The 22,145-nt window shown below is 38.1% G+C and overlaps 1 protein-coding gene across 4 annotated transcripts in view; it reads right to left on the bottom strand.

The window, feature by feature from the left end:
- The window catches only part of SAMSN1 (SAM domain, SH3 domain and nuclear localization signals 1), an 86,308-nt gene that overhangs the window by 12,563 nt on the left and 51,600 nt on the right, over positions 1-22,145 (bottom strand). For all 4 annotated transcript variants that reach the window (XM_084519771.1, XM_084519772.1, XM_084519773.1 and 1 more), the window contains 4 exons: positions 5,157-5,228; positions 4,423-4,578; positions 2,299-2,419; positions 734-885 (listed from right to left, as the gene is read on the bottom strand). In XM_084519771.1, the coding sequence (XP_084375897.1) occupies positions 734-885; positions 2,299-2,419; positions 4,423-4,578; positions 5,157-5,228 (501 nt within the window). The remainder of the gene's footprint in view (positions 1-733; positions 886-2,298; positions 2,420-4,422; positions 4,579-5,156; positions 5,229-22,145) is intronic.

Raw genomic sequence — 22,145 nt, forward strand, 5'->3', positions numbered from 1 at the left:
ACTGCAGTGAGATACATATGAGGATTTTGACAAGAAGATGCTGTGAAAAAGATAAAAAGATGAGGCAAGGGTACAATCTGGATAGGAAGGTGTTTACAGAGAGGGAAAAGAAAGATTTTCCTTTAGAGAAGAGATAACAGATGCAAATAGTCTGAAGAATGATGATATTAAATGCATCTGTGCATGGATGGAGAAGAATAGGGCTGGACCTTTTTAGTAGTGTTGAACTGGTCCTATGTCTGGAGCTTCTTTTTCTCACTCCCACAGCATGGACACCCCTGCTATGATGCCAGAGCCAGAGAAAATTCATAGTTCAAAAGTGTGAGTAAATAAAGGCTTAATGAAAAAGTGAGCTGTTTCCAGTAAAGACAATGCGTGCCACCAAGATCTTGATACAATCTAACTGGAGAGGGAACTTCATGCCCCATGAGACTCTAGATTTTCTTACTTTAGATCTTCTAGGGAAGCAACATATGTTTTACTCTGAGGAAATATTATACTGATGAGGTACCTCCCTGGAGGCCTATGCCTTAAAAAGCCTTTAGCAGCAGCTGACTTAGCATCATTGTCTAAACTGTCATTACAGAAGCACTGCAAAAACAGATCTGTATTGCTTTTAGAGTGATGCATGTGCTTAACAGTTAAAAATGTTTTGGCAAGCATATTCTTTCACATGTAAAACGTGCCTACAGTGGTCTTACTGGAAAAGAAGAAATCCTGACAGTTGTCTTACCTTAATTTTCAGAGAGTCAGTGTCATAAGGACTTGGTGTGAAGTCGGTGTGCACTTTGGCTCGACCACAGAACGGCCCACTGTAAGGGACTTCGTCATCAAACCTGAGGCTATCCCTGTTGCTTGTTCCATCAGAGCAGCTGGTCACCCCACCTTAAAGAGAATCAAGTGGAAGCTGAGATCTCCTGCACTTAGTGTCCAGACATTCAGTTCTGCACAGCAGCAGAGAGGAAGGCTTTCAAAAGCACAGAATTAAGAAAGAGCATACTCCACAAGGTTTTGATACATTCCAGGAAAAATACATTCAATAAAAAGCATACTACTACAGACTGAAGAATATAGGTTGGAGATCTTTCATTAACATCTTCCCTAAAATAATCTTTTTCTGGTGATGATACTAATAGACTACACATTTTACTTACAGACTTTTTTGAAATATTACCTCTGCAGATTAATAACATGTACTCTGAAAGTGCAATTTAGAGAATTAATTTTGCTGAACTTCTCCTGTTTATTCAGAGAAATGAAAACAAGTACTGTAGAAGTTATTTTATTTCGTTACAGAGCTAGCTAAAACATCAAAAGAACCTGCATTGCAGAACAAAATTTTAATCTTATCAACATTTCTGCCTGTCATTTTATCCAAGTTGAGCAATAAAATATCAGCAGAGTAATTCAAGCAAATTTGAGCAAGCTCTGCAATATCCCATCCAAATATGTTTTTAGATAAGAGCAGCAGTGTGTTGGAAGTAAACTCCCATATATAATTTTCACAAATCACATCACAGAAAATGATCATAAAAATGGTTTTGTTTGAGGTGATTGCTTAAGTGCATAGCTCCATCTCAGGGCCAGATAAACAACTAAGTGGAAACGGCCAGGACTGCAATTCAAGCCCCCACTTATGGCTCACGTAATGTCTGCAGTGACAGCACAGCAATATCATCATGGACAGCTGTGACCTGCTGCCCAGGGACTGTCCACAGCAGAGCAATTGAAGATATGTGGAGGCAAACTCGACCTCTCTTCAGATTCGTTCATCCTCCAATTGAGAATACCCAGTTGGGTGTGGGGGTTCAGTGGGATTTCAGAGAAGTAGACTGAATCTCTGCATCATGATCTGAAGCTGCCCAGTCAGGCTCCCATCACCCATCATCTCAGACAGACATCTCACATTGTCTGTCTCACATCCACAGAGTGAAAAATGAACTCACAGCCACTATCTGCAGAGAGGATACTTGTGTGGTTGCACCCAGGAACTGCAACTCAGCAGTGCTACCCCCCCAGAAACATTCATGGTATGTATCAGCATCATTCACTGTAATCCATGTTGTTGTTAGTGTTATTATATTTTTACTTCTTTTAATATCAACACTCTTAAAAACACTCAGGTTATTTCAGGCATATCTACCTTAGCTGCCCATTTGATCAGATTATATTTTTGTCTGCCAGACTGAAGAGCTGTCTACTACCACATTTTTGATCACCAGGTCTGATACCTCAGACTTAAGCAATAACAATATTGGACCAGGTACTGAATTAGAAGTATGGATATCTTGTACTTACTGGATGAGCTCTGACCACTGTTTAGACTGTAGAGACTTTCCATAGAGTCACTGGCTTTTATGGAGCCCTTCTCAGTGTGTATTCCACCACCAGGATCACTGTCATCTTTTTCTTCTTCATTCTTTAAAAGAAAAATCAGATGTTAACCTAAGATTTATTTTAGTCAAACTTTTTTTTTTTTTTTTTTTTTTCTTTCACTTTGAATCATCATTGCACTTGGAGATTTATTCATAACTACATTTTATTAAGAACTACTCTAAGAGAGAAGGCATTTTAGGAGTTGATGCCTAGTACTAAGGATACCCAATCCCAACACTATGATCTTGGAGAAATCATTTATCTCCTCTCTGCCCCACTCATGTAATTTCACTTCTTCTCAAGTGATTCTTCATCTCAGAAGACTACAATATATTACAGCGAACAAAGGCTTATAATGAAAAAAATGTAGGTAGCCAAATAAGATGTTTTTTTCTGATTGTGAGGAAGAAATATAAACTTTAATTATGAAAGCTCATGGCGAAGGCCTTGCTGACACATCTATGTTTTGTACTGAGCCTCTGAAAATCATGGGCACACAAGCAAGGGCATTCCAGAGATGGCTTGCACATATGTACAGCATCAATACATGTATGTTTTAGCACCATACTTACTACCTTGGTTAACCTACATATTGGCCTCAGAATCCCATGTATTGCAGAAGTAACAGATGCATTTTTCTCTTACAAAATCTAATGGCGTATGAAATCTGTTCCTGGAATTTATGAAATTAAATCACACCTCAGAAATCACAGTTTATACACTTAACAAATTCAAAACAAGAAGGCCTGTATTTCAGGCACAGATAACTTAGGGATGATGTAACAACTAAGTGAAATAATGCTGAGCTTTCAAAAGAAGGAATTTCTTCAGCAGATTGCATCACATTCTCAATGTGCATATTATCCTCTTGTACTTAGGACGTTACATCACATTTGCGGAAATGTTAATCATCCATCAGGTGACTGATGGATGTCAAGCAAATATGACACTGCATGTACGGAGACCCATACAGGTACATACAAGGCATAACACTAAAATGAAAGACTATATTGGTTTTCAGCAAGGACAGTGCTTGTTACACCAATCATCGGTATAAGCCATAGATTAATCAGTGGACCAATATCACTGGTCATCATCTACTGCAAGTATGAAGATCACACTATATGTGAGTCCATCCAGGTAATTCATTGAATTTCTTTCATGTGAATGGTTTCTGTTAATGTGCAGAAGATAAATGTTGAAATTATGAGTTTTCTTTCTCATAGTATAAAATTCATGGATTGCAACTTGCTGAATTTTAGCAAAAAATACAAATTAAGGTAAAAAAATAGGATTTCTTGTCTTTGACCTCCAAAACTGCTAAACTTTATGCTTATTAGCATGTTGGGAAGTTTCATGCTTATTTTTCCTAGTTATTTGATGTTGATACATGTATGAGATAGGATACACACCAGCTAGATTTTTTAGAGATCCTTTTTCCTTATGTGTCTTAAAATTTGGAACTCAGTGACAAAAGATACTAACGAAACAGGGTTTACAGTGCGTAAAACAGATCATATGTTTTTTATATTTAATAAAGATAGCTTCACATAGTAGATAAAAGCAGATAAAACATATGAGTTGTCATGCTGTAGGATGCTGGCTGACCTCTACAAAATGGACTTTGGAAAAAAATCTTGTATTCAAAGATAAATTCTCCAATGAAGCGTTTTATACAGGCTGAGTATCAGACTGATGACTGGGTTCATCCAGTACTCCCCTGTGTCCACATCAGGAGATGTTTTATGATACTTACACAAATTCTCCTTGATGACAAAGCAAAATTCGATGATGTAAAACTCCTAGGTCTAACTTGAGCCCTTACTGTGTGATGCTGTACTTGTTTATGTGCATGTGTGTGTACATTAGCATGCACATGAAAGAAAGCATACATATTAGAAGTTGTTTTAATTCAGTACTTTTAACCATGTTTTCATAGAATCTAATGACTGATAGCTGCTTGAAACAAGAACAGGAAAAAATGCACATAACATTGTTACTTCATATGCATTATCACCAAATACAAGATTCTTAAGCCGTGTTTACCATCTCCTCAGAGAGTGCCTTGATGTACTTTTTGCCCATCTTTTTCTTCATGGTAAGGGAAATGGCTCTCATCTTCTTACCCAGGCTTCTTCCATTACTTGCTGCTTTGGTTTGTACTGCATCTCCAACATCACTTACAGTCTCCAGTTCAGACACCTGATTTGAAATAAAAATGTAAGAAACAACTCACCAAGAAAATACAATTTGGTGCAGAGGAATGAGAATTACAGAATAATATTAAGGACACCAATGCAGTTAGGATGACAAAAGTTAGTCACAGCCATTTTCCTGGGGAATAGTATACCTAAAGAGGTTTGCAGCACACCCCTGCACTGCAAATGACAGAAAAAAAAAATATCCGTCTTTCTGGAATTGTTGTTTCCCTTTGTTTATTGGCCTTAATACAAACAATAGTTGAGGGGATTTATACAGGTTGCTTGAAAACAAAAATGACACATCTGTAGTCTGCATGCATGTGTTGGTTACTTCGGGAACACACCAAAACGAAGTGCACTTTTGCCTTTTTTGAAAACTTGCTTCTAATCTTCACACCAAAGTAAGAAAATTTAAGCATGATTCTGTTGTTCATTTTGGCAAGAACTCAATCATCCAGACAGATCCAGGTACACAAGACAAGTTCTCACCAGTGTAGAATTTATACAACAGTTACTCAATGTTTTTTGCATAACTGTTATGGGAAAGAGATCTGAAGAAAGTAAAAATTTGATACAAACCTCAGCAGAATCATCTGTCTTTGATACTGAGTGATGTCTGAAACGGTCAAAGCTTCCAAAACTACTTGTGCGCTGTAAAGAAAGAGAAGACAAACCTGGAATCACTGTTTTTTTTTTTTTTTTTTTTTTTTTTTTTTTTTTTTTTTCTTTCTGTTTTGGAGGCTTAAATACGGCTGTCAAGTCACCCATTTATATTAAAAAATCCTTTCAAGCTTTCAAGTCATTGGACCGTGAACTGCGGAAACAAAAAAATCCAGTGGAAACAAACGAGGAGGTGACTATATGGAAAACAAGTATTACTGTACTGCTGGAAACAGAAAAATCAATAAGAGAAACAATACCGCTTCAAATACAAATTAGATAATGGCTATGATTCAAGTTCTTTACATCAGTTTCACATAAATATACACAGATATCTGTGAATTACTTCTGGGTTAAATTGTTGTCTGTGTGTTTAGAAATAAAAAGCTATATACATAAGTATTGTGTGAGCCATAGAGTTGGTTATGATAGTGGAAACTTTTCAATTTTTATAGTTTACTTTCATGGCTGTGGAAACTGTCCAGGCTTCTTTACCAACAGGAATAGTCAAGGGCCACTGTGTAATGTGAATGCATTTTGTGCAAATTGTGTATGTTGTGGAGGAGTAACAGAATAATCAGGCAGGCCCCACAGTTTTGTTGATGACAAGTCAGAGATGCCTTTAAATCTGTTCCTAATATCAGACAGAATTTGGACATTTATCAACTATACAGAGTCCTTAAGGGCTTGTTTTTACATCTTCACCAGTACTCAATGCTAAGTCTGGAATTAATCCTTTTTTAAAAACTCTTTACCCTTACATACAAAACAAATGTATTTTAATGCAGTGTCCGGTTTCTTGAGTGGGGCTTACTATTATATACAATGCAATATCATCTCAGTTTGTTTCTAAGTGTTCAAAATCCCTCCTGGAGGAAAAGAAAAAACAGCTTTGAACTAAATAGCAAACCACAAACTCTTTGCACATCTTGAATGATTTAACAAGTGATTTCAGACTACCTGGTTACACACTTTTCTGGATTTATTCATCCATTACTTTGCCTACATGATTTCAACCAAACTGATTCCTTGCTCCATTGCTTATATTCCCCCCAGCCACATGAGACTTCTTTTCCTCTTCCCCTGGTTTCTAACACGCCTGTCATGCCCCCTTCCTTTGGCATCTCCAGCTAACTCTTTTCACTGTTATCTGGGAAATCTGCAAGCCTGAAAAGGACCTGCTAGCTCCTTGCATTGCGCTATCATTTCAACTTTCATATCTTCTCTACCAGGTAAGGTAGCTTGAGAGGGTACTGAGGTGGATCATCCATTGGGTAAGAAAAGAGGAGGACAAAAGGGCTTGTTTAATAGCTGATCCAATTGCCCACTTTTGTGCTGCAGACATGGTAAATGCTGGTATAAACCTGCTTCCAGTGAAGCTAAGGGGAAATCTCTCCACAAATGTAAAAGGAGCAGAAGAACACAAACACTGAGTGCTTTAGGAAATGCTGCCCTTACAGTGCCTGTCCTCCAGGTCCCTATCCAGATGACTGGGTTAGTAATGCTGTTGAAGTGATGTGGTCTGAATTGCTGGAAGACCAGACCTTTTAGAGCTGATGCCTAAGTAAAAATTTCAGCTTTTGGGGTCTTGCTGAGTACTGATACAGTACTGTGCCTGCTCTGCCCCTCTGCCCACAGTCACCAAGATGTTGTTCACTGCCCTGTCTCCATACACTCTCCTTTCCTGGCAGTAGTTAGTCCTCTGAGAGACTCAGCACTAATGCTGCCATACTCCTGATGCAGTACAGGGTGACAAGTTGACATTCAGTCTTCACAGCTGTAGTCTGGTTTTAAGGAAGGAGTTCATCAAAATGATACTAGCTATGAGGATCACACACACACCTCCCCTGAGTATTTCCATCCGGGAAGAACCCCATCTTATTCTGTCCCTGCTCATAAATCATAAGGTTACTACACGTATTAGCTTCTTTATCACTTACACACAGTCACTTTTAAACTAAAAATAGTTTGCAGAGGGGAAAAAGTAAGACAAAGAAAAGCAACGAGAAGCCACGTGAAAATACTTTGTCTTAAGTCTCTATTTCTGAAGAAGAAAATTTGCCTCTCCTGGAACAGAACTGAAAACAAAAACTCCCCACTGTTTCATTTCCCTGTTTTTCCACCTACACTTATTTATTAACAACCCCCCGCATCCCCAGATAAATAAATAAATAATGTGGACATAGCAGTGGGAGAGGCCTGAGCACAACCAGATAGGAGAAGAAAGTGTGCCCACATTTTGGGTCCATGTTCTAACCATTGCAGCTTAAGAGAAAAAGAAATAACACTTTTTTTTTTTTTTTTTTTTTCACTTATATTTCTAGGCCTATCTCACCTGAAAAATATTTCCAGCCAAAGGTTATTTGAAGAAGCTGACCCAGATTTGTGAATATTTTTGGACAAGTAAAATGACATTTACTATTCACTGAGGTGAAATAAAAAAAGAAAAAAAAAGAAAAAAACAAAAAACAAAAAACAAAAACCAAAAAACAAACAAACAACAACAACAACAACAACAACAACAACAAAAAAAAAACCTGCACATCTCTGCTCTTAATTGATTGTAATCTCACAGAAAATCTCTGTTGGGTAAACATTGTGGTTTATTTGTTTATTTTTACCCTGTGAAGTTGAAAAAGACCATTTAGACTGTACACTTTAATTTTATCTAAAATTCCCATATAGAACTTTGCTATTAACTAGATGAAAAATATCCTGTGACAAGAGGTTAGCTCAATAGTATGATATAAAAACACAGCCCTAAGGATTATGGTTCTATTAGACAGGATTAACACCTTTCACTGGCTTGTCAACCCAGCCAAATATGCCCTGAAGCATGGAGCGGGAGGCTGGGATTCACAGCAACGTTGGGAAGGTATAAAATAATCTCACACAGTGATCTCTAAACATACACTGACCTTTCTGTTGCATTCAATCACTTGAAGATGTCTAGTAGGAATAACTGTATATTAAAGTGCAGATGTGCTGCAAATACTTTAAAAGGAACAAGAGGAAAAACATTGTTTATTGTTGGTCTTACCTATAAACAGCTTCAGCACAGGGAAATCAGTTATTCTTTTTTGACCCTTGAAACAACCTTATATTCTATGTGGCCAGAAGCCTTGGGCTATTTTGTAGTATACTTCAGTGTTGTTTCATCCCTATTAAATATTAATAAGGGTTACAGGATGATTTCCACTCTTCTAGATAATGGTCTTGTTGCACTGGAGAGTACTAAATAGGGCTGCTTCAGCACTTCTCTATACTAACTTTTTCCATTAAGTAATCAATAGCTACCACCTTTTAAAAATGTATTCAACCCCATTATACTGATAACAAAAGGCAGATTTAGGAGCAATGGGCTGCAGGGGAGCAGGACGATGACTTTCAGTAGTTTCAGTCACTGCATTAGTGTCAGGGAACACCTACCCTGTGAAGATATGGCCAGGCCTTTTTTCCAGTGGAGGGGAAGCTTTTAAAGTAAATGCAAAGCTACTAGGAGAAAATACACTATTGACTTTTGATACCAGTGTTCAGCATCCTATAAGATTAAGTGATTTTGCTGGCTGGATTCATGGAAGAGCTACCAGTGGATATGTTAAGCAAATATTAATTTGCTCAGTAAAATCTAATGGAGGCATGGGCAGGGACCGAGGGAGAACACTTATTTCTCCACATAATGACCGATCAAATAATTTCTACAAGTCAATGCACTAATTTTTATCCTTTCCCCTCTGGTATACCTAATTAGCATAATGGAAAATGTCAAAGATGTTTCAATATTTTAAATCCTTCTTCAATCTTTTTCCTTATCTTCAGTCCCCTGAAATTTGGGAACTTTATTTAATCGTTTTTGAAGTGGTAAATAACATCTAATCACTATTTATCTTAATTTGGACAGTGTGCAGTTTGTGATCTGGTTTGTCTGCAAATAGACTATCATTTTCCCCTGAAAAGGGTATGGTATACAAATAGAAAAACAGCAGCAAAAAAAGGTGCTGCAAAACATATCTTTTTGTTATAAAACACCCTTCCATTATAGCGCATATCATCAAAAAGTCAGGTAGGTCTTACGATAAACTAGTCAGAGCTTCTCCATGTCTAAGGACAAACTCTGAGCCAAAACTGACAGCGGTCATCCTGCTAAATAATCATTCTTGGTGCTATTCATCTCTTATCTTCCTTTGGACAATTTAGAATGCTCAGAGATATCTATCCCTGCTGTGAGAAATTCTGGCTTATTACATTTTACTTCAAGTCCTATTCAAAATAGAATTTCAGTCCAGCATGATGCAATGGCTTTGTACTGACCCTTTTGCACAAGTAAATCTCTTCAAATTCATCCATGCATTTTCATTTTTAGCTTCCATTCAACCTTAAACTACCCAGATCTGTAGGCTGTGCAAGGGCAAATGCAGTCACTGAGTAACAAAAAGGGAGCTCAGTGTGTTGCCCAATTTCCTCTCCTGCCTTAGACACCTCTATTCTTCCCTCTCTGCTCAGAAGAAGCCACAGCAGCTCCCAAGACAACAGTCTGTGCTTGCTGCTTTGATCAATGGTGATAAGTGGAGCCCGCGATCTGATTCATTTCACCTGTTCTTAGCTGCTCCCAGTCCCTTCAGAATCAGGATACTGTGCTGGGAATGAAATAACAAACTACCAAAGTGGGGATGAATATAACCACTCTGTTAGCTTATCTTAATTCTTGCACAAATATTCAAAGAAAATTCTCTCCTACTTTCCCAGAAGGCAAGATAGTAAGTTTTAGCTTTTGGGTTGTTCTGTGTAAAACAACAACAACAAAACCCCCTTGCACTTCTGTATAAAGAATGAGTATTTGCATACATGATTCAGTAACTTAAAAGTGTAACAAAGAAGTAAAAAAAAAATAAAGGACATCACAACCTCCCTACCTCAGGGATTTTTCCTATTTACACATTAGTTACACATATAGAACATCTGACCACTAACCAAGCTATTAATATAACTTTATAGCCCACTGAAACATGGCCTAAACCTTGTACTTCACCAGTCAAAAGCAATAAAAAAGATACAGCTTGTTCTTGCTAACTCAAATAGGGCAATCTACTGAAATGGCACTTTTAACTGGCTTAAAAACGACTCTATAAAAGACTCCAGTTGTTAACTTGGCCCACTATTCGTGGTCTGCATGGAGGTGGGGAGTGAGGAGAGCAGGGTGGGCTTTGAGCAAGGCTCCTGCCTTGAAGCTTCAGAGCAAGCACCCTAATTTTAATGGCAGAAAATAACTAGAAACTAAAAGCTGTGTAAAATAACAAGTTTGTCATACTTAACACTCCCCCAGGTCAACGAACTTCACTCGTGGAAGTAAACTCCGAGCAGCCCTGTTATCAATGCCCCTGGCAGGCACCAGCCCCAAGCCAATGGTGACATGCAGCAGGCGGTGCAGCCAGGGACCTGACCCAAGGACACCCAGTGCAGGGCAGAGAGCCAGGGGCCACTGCCATTACAGCAGAGTAAGCAAGGGTGCAGGGCACCACAGGGTGGGGGCCCGTTTCTGCAAACTTTCCTTGGGAAGAGGCACTAACAATATCTTTTCTGCAGCTGAGTTTTACAAAAGATACGAGCAGGGATGGGAGGGGATACAACTCTTCTTTGAATTCTGTTTACCACTGTAGAACTTGGATCCTTGCAATCAGTGTTTGGAGTCTGTGACTGGGGATATAGATTTTTTTTTTTTTTCTAGCCATTTTTTCTTAACTTGGAAAAGGAGATAAAGCAACTAACTGCTCAAGTCAGTTGCTTGGTCAGTGAGCGACAGCATTCGACACCTTGTGGGATGGGAACTTTTACTGGAGATAGAGAAAATGTACATTTTAAACAGCACTATTGCTGCCCAGATTTTGCAGAGCACTCCCACCCCCCCCAGTGAGAAAAGGCTCCCAGTGCTCTTCTGGCAACCTGGCCAAGTCTGGGAGCATGCATGCATGCAGGTTTTGGCAATAATTATGTAATTAAGACTTTATTATTTATATGACATTTAATTAAAAGTGACTTTCAGTGGCACACAAAACCATGAAAAGAAAATGACTTTAAAAGAAGGTTAAGGATGTGTGACAAACTCAGAGGAGCTATGAAAATGACAGCTAAGGACTTGGCATGACGTGCACCTCTACTGCACTGTTATCCTTTTATATCCTTCACTTACACATGGGCAGAAACACTGAGGGACAAGCTTGGAAATCCACCCTCCACAAAACAGTGACCACATTGAAGGGGAGTGTTATGTGAGCAAAGACTGGTTAAACACTGCATAAGCACTGGAGGCTTTGGTCTTTAATCCCTTAAATAACAACATCTTTTCTTTCCCGAACCTTCCTCCTCCTGAACCACAGCAATTTGCATACAAATTCTTGTATTTTAAAAATGGATTGCCTTGTTTCAATTAAAGTCCTTTCTCTACTTCCTTATACAGCATGATATTATTAATGCTGGGTGTTATCCTGGCCCTGACCTTGCAGGGCTCAGTCGGATTTCTCTTGTGAGAGAAATTACGTTGGTCTGCAGGACGGGCTTTAAGAGAAGATGAAAATATGTGCGCAAAAAGGTGAGCCAAGAAGAATGAAGTGCCTGAGGAGTCAGTTTTGCAGGGAGCTCCGAGACCATCCTGCACACATAGAGTGGAATAGGCTGCTTGGTCAGGGTCCCCTCCCAGAGGAGGCAGGGTTCTCCTCTGTGTGGTTATTGTGGGCAGCAAGGACCCCCACCGCCACATCATGCTGTACAAAGACCACAGGTGGAACAGCGCAGGGATCCACAGCATGTCCGAGGACTTTGCTGTCCTCTTCTGCATGGCTGAGAAGTGGCTGCAGCTGCCGATGGCCAGCCCTGCAGCACAGTGGGAGGGATGATGCTTTGGTTGGAGTCTCTGTGACTTGGCTGTCGTACCACAGCCGTATGAGATCCCTTGCAAGGGTCATTTCAGTGGCATCAGGAGACTCCTTGCCTGTCTTGCACTTCATTCAAGCACAGTGTGGGAGCTGGTCCTGCTCCTATGGGAGTCACCGTGAATGAAATGCAGCTGCTATATTCCTTGCTAGGCAGAGGCACATTTTGAGCAGAAGATATTCCTTCAGATGACCTTCCAAAGGGAAACAAGATTAAAAAGTAACCTCTAAGTCACGGTTAAATCTGACTGTCTCAAAAGCTCGTTTGGTTTTTTGAAGAGTAAGCAAACTTTAGAAAACCCTTGTACAAGTTTTACTGCAGTCCTGCAGCCTTATCCTTGACAACAGGTAATGACCAACAATAAGCTAATTCTAAGAAACTTGGGGGGGAGGGAGGGAAGAGAGGGAGTTAGTTTTTATTACTTTTAAATGAGTGTTTGATACATCATGTTGGTTCCTCTGATTAATGTTCACAGCAAACTCAGCCATTGGAGTTGTAATGTTTCTGCAAGCTTCCCTACAGCAAAGCTTAGCCATTAATTCAGTGGCATATGTCAGCTCAGCAGAGCAAGGTCACTCTTCTCTTTCAAGGGGAACCTTTTTAGAAATAATAAAACTGACAGAAAGTTCTTTTTTGCATGCTTTATGTCACCTGAGGTTGAGTGCTGCAGTTAATATCACAGAGCTTATAAACATTCCCATCTTCAGCAGTCTCCAACCCCACTGGGCTCTTGGAACCTAAACTTTTTTTTTTTTTTAAAGTAATATAGTGACAGCTTTATGTGGGGCAGATATACTGTATGTAATCCTAAATGAGTAAAAAATGAGTAAAAAATTGAACAAATCTTTTCTTAGGCTCTTTAGAGGAGAAATTTTGGAAGTCACTAAGAGACTGCTGATAATGCAGTATGGATTTAGGATGATAGTGCTTAGAGGAAAAAAAAAAAAAGACTTTGATAATTTGTCTCCGTGGATTCTTGTACCTTTGGCTAAAGGGTGGAGAGGAGAGGGGGGAACATGACACAGTTAAAATGTTACTGGTCCACCTTGTTTCCATTTCACTGTTAACTAATACTGCAGGCTGGAAATCTGTGTAGGCATGTAATGTAAAGGAGAACGCAAAGTTAATTGATGTATTTATGGAATCATTTCAAAGTTGCAAGTAAATAGAAATGTGTTAGTCATCTGTTATGACAACTAATCGCAACTGAATGGAACTGGAACTTATTTATCGGAATACAAATATTACAAAGCATGATAAACAAACTTACTGCTGGAGAATAAGATCCAAACAATAGGTCAATTTCCTCCCCTCATTATCTCCCTTCAGACATCCTGACTGCACTTGATTAATGAATCCATAGTGAGATTAGCTGAAATTGCCTTAATGGAGATGCAATGCAGTGGAGAAGCAAAATTTAGTGTGGTATCTATCATCAGTCATTGTGAATTTTAGTGTTTCATCAAATCTATATATCCATTTATTTACATTATTTTTATCTTGGAGAACAATAAAAATCAAACAAAAGACTATACTCATTACAGTGGGTTAACTTTTGGCTCCTTTAAAATGATGACCAGTGTCACCATGCTTTTTTTCCTTCATATATCCTCCCTTGTCAGAAAGCTGAGCTCCAGTGTTGGCTTATTGACATCAAATGGCCAAAGTTATCTTAATTATCCAGTTGAAGAAAACATACTTTGCATTTCATTGCAGCCTTGCAAGCTTCAAAACCCAGACATACTTGTTTGCACAAAATATGCATGGGAATCCTAAATGTTTGTTAGAAATTTGAGTATAAATAAATACATAAAATGAGCTTCTTGTTTTGGACCAGTTGAAATAAAGTTTCCAATTCAGAGTTTCCTACTGATTTAGGAACGTGTAAGAATACATCTTAGTGTACGTGATATGGTATGTGAGATTCTGGGCTTTCTTTGTAGCGTAAGTCCTATCACTGCAATCTTGGGGTGGTGGTGGGGATGAGAATAAATCTAGTTCTCCGAAGACAAGATAGCATCCTGATTCTGTTCAGGTCATTTTTATATCAGAAAGGAACAAATACAATCCACAGCTCAGCGCAGGTACTGGATATGGCAAATGGTACCCATCTAGTATCATCAATTCCCCTTTCTCTGTTTGATTATCTCTGTGGCAGTGGGGTTACTATGACCACAGCTCAGTGGAAGACTAAGATTTCATTTCACGAAAAACAAATTCACTAGACATTTGGATTGTATTTTCTTTCAGATGCCTGACAAAATTGAGGCTAAGCTCTTACAACCACCAGGAAAATGGTGCATAATTGAGAGACACCAATGAGATGATGCTATCAAGGAACACGTAGCAATGAAAGCTTTGAGGAGTTATATGAAGCCCCAAAACAAGGCCATACTCAAAATCCTTCTCAAATCTGGCCTATGGCTGCAAAGAAGATCACATTATCTACAAGGTTTTAAACTTTCATGAATAGCAGGAACATATTTGCTTCTACCATTCCTTCAGATACTATCCAAAATCCCAAACACATAGTTTTCAAGCATTTTCTCCAGGTAGGCACAATGACCAAGAGACTCTCACTAATCAAACAAATATAAACTCTATTAGAGAGACAGGAAGAAAGTCATGGAAGTACCCCAACAGGCTATATCAGAAGAGCTTTGCCATGTACTTGGGGTTAGAGCTGGATGACTGCTGTACCATCATCAGTTATTATATGCACTCACTACACAAGCTTTGAGCTTTTCATCCATCAGTGAACCATGTCCCCTTTTCAGTTCTGTGAAGCACTTTTTAGACTTAACATATGATCTTTAAAAGGAGGCAGACAGAAAGAGGAATGAGACAAATACAGTGCAGCTGTGGAGAATGAAACCAATTCATGAGCAGTAATGCTCAACATCAGCTTTGCTGAGATGAAGGCAGCCGAGAGTCAAGCTTTGTAAACTCATTCAGCTGCATTGGTTACTTTGTCATCTCTTCTTTACACATCTGCATTTGGCTGTGCTGTTGCTACGTGAAGCTGATTTCTTTATCTTGTTACTGCAGGCTGACAGTGACAAAGCTCCATCTTGATCTTAAACATAAAGGCAGAGGGAAAACGTGAAATTACACCACAGTTTTTCTATGCTTTCTAGTTGAATGGCAGTCCTGCAGTGCTTCTGTTTTCCCTGAAGAAGCCATCAGAAACCCTGCAGAAAATCTTAAACCCAAGTACTCAAGTATTTCACTAACCCCAAGTATCATTTACCTTTCAACATGCCTGAAAGAACAGCAAACTTACCACACATTCTGAATGAGGTCAACATGACCAAGAAGAGGAACTCACTACTTCCTAAAATTCTCAGTAAGTAATTGTTTAGCATCCCGTGAAAAACAAGGACAGATATGTCAGGTTACTTGGTTGTTCTTGTGAAGAAGATAAAAGAGATGAAGGTATGAAAGGGTAAGAAAAGAACTAACACTTCATCCATAAGACATAATGACACAAAACGTTAGATGGATAATAAAATCTTTGTCCCAGAGAAGGGCTTTCTTTTTGGCTTAAATGCTGGATGATGGCTAGGAATAACAGACCCTTTGCAGTTGACGTTCAGCATACCAGAAAGATGCCTGTAGATGTTAGAACTAGTAACTAAGCAGCATAAAGTCTGTGTACAAGTGAAATCACCATGCAGCTTTCTGTGTATCCTTGGAATAAACATGCAGAGATATACTGGAAAAAAAGTTGCAGTATGATGCATAATACATGCAGTCAAAGAAGCAGCTTTGTGGAAGTAGTTCAAAATCTCCAGATTTCTTTCAGGGCTGGAATTTCAACCTCAAGTTTGGAAAAAAGAAAAAAAGTAAGATGATGCTCTTCCGCTATGTAAGCAAAATAAAGTATAAACACCTAGAAAGGTAAGAACATGCAAATATAGAAAAGATTTCCCTTGGGAAAAAGATAGGTGGTCATTCATCATCCTCTGGAATATTAACACACATGCACACAGACTCCTTCATCTGATGTATGAAACAAAGTTTTCCATTACAATGGATTAAAGGACACATGACTTGCTAAATATTCAGAGCATATATAACCTCTAGCCTGTTGCCGAGCAGAAAAATGTCTAGAGCAAAACCACAGACATTGATAATTTGTGGAAGTAAGTGAAACTGCTTCTAACAACTGAAGTAATCCTGCTGTCTCTGTTACAAGCTTTCAGAAGATAAAGCTTACAGGATATTGGGACTACAGAGGCCCAGAAGACTTCTCTTTTCATTTCCTGGTGTGGGTTTTGCTAGGGATTTCAGCCCAACACAGCAAGAGATTCATTCTTCTGGCTAAAGTATTTGTAGCCACCCAAAAACTGCTTATACCTGCCAGCGACAGATTTATAAATTCAGTCTGGATTTATATATAATACAGATTACTGGAAAGATATTGAAACCTCCAAAGAACTTTAGGCCACATCCTCTGCCCTGCCCCTACACAGATACTGCTTTTTACAAACAATGACCTGGCCAGTGTTTGATTTAAGAGTATTTTGGGTTTCCTAGAAACACAGTATTGAAGTTGAATGCTTTATAAAGCTAGTTAAAGAATCAGAAGGCAACTAATGCTGATTTATATCACCTTGGTATTTGTGTTACAGTACTTATCAGAGAGTACAGTTATAACTGTTGTGGTTGATAATCAGATTTCCAGAAATGGCTGGAGAATGTAGTTCAGACATGTTTCTTGAAATGTCCTTGCTTGCTTAGAAAAACAAAGAAAGAATTGCACTGGTTTTGTTTGTTTGTTTTTAAATTTAAGCAAAATTCACATTAATGTGAAAATATTCCCCTCAGAAAATTTGTTTTAGAATATTTTGTTATCTAAGGGCTTAAGCCTGGGTAGCAAAGGTAAATCAAGTAAGGGAATACATAAGAAATGGCCTGAATTTTAAATATTTTATTTTAGTTTATTTTATTTTAGTTTAGTTTAACATGCAAGCTAGTCAAGAGTTGTGTGAGTCCTCATGATCCTTTGTATTGTTCTGAGCATCAGAATGTGGAGTCTGGATATCTTAACAGCCTCGTGGCAAAGGGGAGGAGAAAGATAGTTGTTCCTTCAAAACAAAGACCCTGGACCCTTACTTACTCTCTGGTGAGAAAACAAAATTCCAGAAATTTCAAAATCTTATTTTGAAAGAGATATACTATCATATAAGATAGGAAACAGTCTGAAAACAAACAAACAAACAAAAAAACACAAGCAAACAAACGAAAAAAACACTTTATGGACCTGCTGTAGACCAAAGGAAAAATAAAATTTTGGCTGATAATCAGTATTTAGAAACAAGATGTTGATATGAAAAAGGAAGAAAAATAACAGAGATAAGAGGAGCAGTAATATGATTGCAGAACTTTCCACTTACACAAGAAAAATACCCCAGGGTTAACTCTAACCTTGTTCAATTTTTTTACGAAGTCTCAGGGAGACAGGAAACACCTTCTGACGTGTCACCTGCAATCCCTTTTTTCCTCATCTGCACATACATGATTATTACTAGTATGATTTTTTCTTTCTCTGAACCCTTCCTTGATAAAAGCCCACAGGTATTTCCACTGTGAACCAGATTCTCAAAACTACTTCCCAGATGTCATCTGTTTCTGCTTATTTAACAGAGTTCAAAAGGATTTTGACAAACAGTGTTTCTTCAAGAGGCAATGGAGTAAAGACCTTTAATGACAGAACTATGTGTCATCTTTGCCTACGAGCATAAATTTGCACAGCGGGCAGTATGGTGAAAACAGCTTATCATCAACTCATCACCTCTCATCACTGTTAGAATGAAATGCAAATGGAAATGAACATCACTTCAGTCATGGCTGTGAAAATTAGCATCTGTGACATTAGCAGTGGCTCATTTCTTATACACTCAAAATTTCAGGGAGAAAGAAAGAATTTAAAACTTGCTATTTTCAGAACTCTACCAGTCTACCTTTGAAATAAAATTAAACCCCTCAGCTTTACCCACTCAAGAATAAATCCTAGTTAATATTCATTAGCAATGCACAATCTCTTCACTGCAGATCTTGTCCTACAGAAGATGTAATTGTCTTGAATCTTTTTTTTTTTTTTTTTCCCTTTAGGTTTGCTGTACCTATTTTCTATTTTATTTTTTTCAGTAAATATTCCACATTAGACTGCACAAGCCACTGTCTAAGAAAAGTGGAACACCAAAAAACTTGCTTGTAACATCTGTCTGCACTAAAGGCTTCAAACACAGGCAAGTGATAAACTTTACACAGATGACAAATCCCATAGAAATCAATAGGATCACAGCTAATTTGATCATTTATATGTTTTCAGGATAAGGATCAGGCCTTCTGTGAAGAATATACACAGAAGAGAAATCCTGGACTCTTTAAATCTATGGTAAAAATGTGCATTGATTTCTGTGCAGGCAGGGTTTCAAATAATGCTTATAAAAAGGAAAATTAATGATATGAAATACTACTAGGGGACAAAGTTGCACAGTCAAATATTTCCTTCCATTGGATTTGCCACTATTTTATTATAGCCCTGAAAATAAATAATAGTTTATCACCTTAGTAAGTGACTATTGATTTAATTAGAAGCTTGGACGTATTTTTGCCTAAACAAAATACACAGGCATTGACCCTGAATTGTCTTATGCCAGAAGTAAGCCGAGTTCCACACATCGAGTATATTTGGAAGCAGAAAAAGAAAACAAAAATGTCTCAAACCTTTAGCATAAACATAGATCATCTGTCATGTAAAATAATGACATAAGACTTTCCAGAAAGCAAAGCCAGGAAAAAAATGGCACAAAGTCGTGTTTGCTTCAGCTTGAAGTAAAGCCAAGAATCATCATGCAGCTCTCAAGTTTGCTATGTCTGTAGGAATTTGAGAGAAACATAAGAAAAGCTTCTGCCCAGCATGTTACATTGTGTGAAGTGAGCAGCACAGTGCAGGGTCCAGCAATGCAGGGGACCCTCTCTGGCTGCAGCAAGCTGCTGGGGCCAAGGTGGACTCTGGTGATCAGTGCCACAAACGTGATCAGGCTATGTGCAAGCCCTAGTTTGTTTGACCTCACCTGCCCACAAATAATACTGAGATGTGGCTTGGAACAGCTACACCACATAAACCAAGTCATGTCCAGGCTGACAGAAAAGTGAAGGGGACAGGTGAGTTCTGAAAGGATGCGCTGAGAGTGCATGAGAAGTGCTTCGTGGGAAGTGCTCGTGCTGTACTGTGATAGAAAGTCATTTAAGGACCTGCACAGACAGACAGGTTGGATTAGAAAGAGGACAGACTTGAAATAGAGAGCTTAAACCCTCAATAAGTATGAATTTCTTCAATATTAGGCAGTGTATTTTTAAGCCTTAGGACTGTTCCTTTACAATTCAACTGCCTAGGTTCTCAGCTGCTGTACAAGGTGTAAATGTATAAATCCACAGCAGTATGTGCAGCTATAATGATAAACATTAGCAAATGATCAGAATCCTTTCAGTATCTCTTTTGAAAATATTTATCTCCCCATTTTCTCTGGGATAACACCAGGTATAATTTTATTTTTTTTTTAAATATATATATTTTGCTCAAAAATGAATGTTTATTACATTTATTATCTACTTTACATACAAATCATATAGTAGTTACATACATATCCACACATATATAAAAGCTGCCAGATATGCAAAATTGTTATTATGTATGTCTGCAGTGCTATAGTAATCCTTGCTGTATAAGGAAAAACTGCAACACTAGAATTTCATGGCAATGGACAAGTATCAACCTTTGGACAGAAGACACTGAGAGCTGCAAGATGCTATTTCTTATCTATGTAGCACCTAGCACATTTGCTGAATTCTCTAAAATGCCACAACAGTGAAGTAAATGTATTACAGAGAACTGGCAGTTAGATAAGTGAAAGTCTGTATTAGTCCTCCACTGGCCACTGACCTGCCCACCACTACTAGTGGCTCTATACAGGGACAGTGAATTGCCAAGTGAAAGGTTTTAACAGCAACTGTGCATGGTATTCCTTCATCTTTATCAAAATGTATAACCACATACACTTCATGGACATTAGGTAATTTCACATTAGACTGTAATAAAAACAAAGGGATTAAAAAGAAAATGAAGGTGAAACACTTGAATCGATGCACAAAAGTTCATATAAATATGATAAAGACAACTGGTCACAGTGGGTAAGACTGAGTTGCCTAAACAGATGTTTTGGTTGTCCTGTTTGTGGGTCTAAGGTGGCAAACCACATTTTCACTTAACAGTCCTATGGCTTTCCCATAAGTCTTGTGTCATATGTGTCAGCCCCATGTGTCTGTTCTGGAGACACTAGGACATCTGGGACAGCCACCTAAAGCTGAGGAAAGGTAGCCCAAGAACTCCACAGTGACAATGACATCCTTCCCTGTGAGTATAAGGTGATGTCAAATATTACCTACACAGAGCAGGGGTTGCCAGGAAGACATCTAGAGTAGTCACTTATGAAATTCTGTAACTTCTGTTGGGAGGTGAAGACATGCATCCCATGTTACCCAATTCTGTATTGAGCAAGTTAGGTATTTGCATTGCTTACGCAGTGCATGTTTCGAAACATGCTACATCAAACAAAAATTTCTATTCCATGTGAGGGAGGTGGTGGAAGCTGTCTCCTCCCACAACCTTTTTGTGAATAGCATATTCAGCAAAAGATTCTCATAGTGGAAGGTTTACACAGTTCTTTGCAAAAGTGAGACTATAGTAGGTGAAGTGTTTCAAAGTATGCTATTAAGGCAAAAAGATTCTAAACTACTTCACAAAGACTTTCCAATTTCTGGTAAACATTTAAAGAAGACTGTCAGCCCAGATATGTCAGGAGGTTTGACAATCAGTCAAGTGTTTAGACTCTCTTTATCTCTGCTTTACACACACAGTGAATCTGTATATATATATATAATGTTCACAGACTTTTATGTGTATATATAAATATATATATATATATATTTGCAGATTCACAGAGATTCAGAGATTCAAGAAGCTACAATGCCAGCATTTTAATAGCATGGAATACATTCATGAATGAATAACCAACTGTGTGGAAAACAAAGAAAATCAGACCATTTGTTAAGTAAAGTATTATTCTGGAAGAAGAGAGTGAACAAAAATGAATTTTGCAAATAATCAGTGGATTCAGGGTCTCATGATCCTTTCTTACTTATAGTGTAATTCAATACTAACTATACTCCTTCCCTGCCTTTAAAAAACAGTAAGATGGTGGAACAGAAGCAAATAGATACCATATAAACAAATGAAACACTTAAAATATATACACATCCATGGAAAAATGACTTCAAAATTGTTTCAAATCCATGGAACATATCATTAATTTTAATTGTTAATGAATCAGAGACTAAAACTGCAAATGTGATATATAAAAGCCAATGCCGTGTAAAACCAGAAGACATGCTTTCTGAAAAACTGTCTTTAATAAGCTTTTGGAATACAGAAGTCACAATGTGAGGTGTGTTCCCAAACAATGAGAGGATGGATATGTAAACTAAGAGACACTGAGTTACTGAAATCAGAGGTTTACGAAATGGGTTTTCTAGTCTCTTATTTAAATTTTAAGCACTGAAAAATTGATAGGGAAGTTCTTACATCTAGCAGCATCCATTTCTCTTAATGCTCACAACACAATTTGAAAGGTTATTCTACACACAGTCCAGGGACTTAAAGTAAAGTTGTACGGCAGGACATATCCTCATGCATCTTCCAAAACTCACACTTTCTTTCTTGCAACTCCAGCTTGTAGAAAGTGTCCAGTGTAGCAACTTATCAATTTATTCAGACTATTTCTTTCAAGCTGAAAATATTCCCAGAAAAGTGAAGACGACTAACACTGATTGCCAAGTACCATCTCCTCCTCTATTAACGATGATACAAAAGCAGATCTATTAAAAAAAGGAACAAATATAGTTTTTCTAATC

This window comes from Aythya ferina, assembly GCF_964211825.1.
Source record: "Aythya ferina genome assembly, chromosome: 1".
NCBI lineage: Eukaryota > Metazoa > Chordata > Aves > Anseriformes > Anatidae > Aythya > Aythya ferina.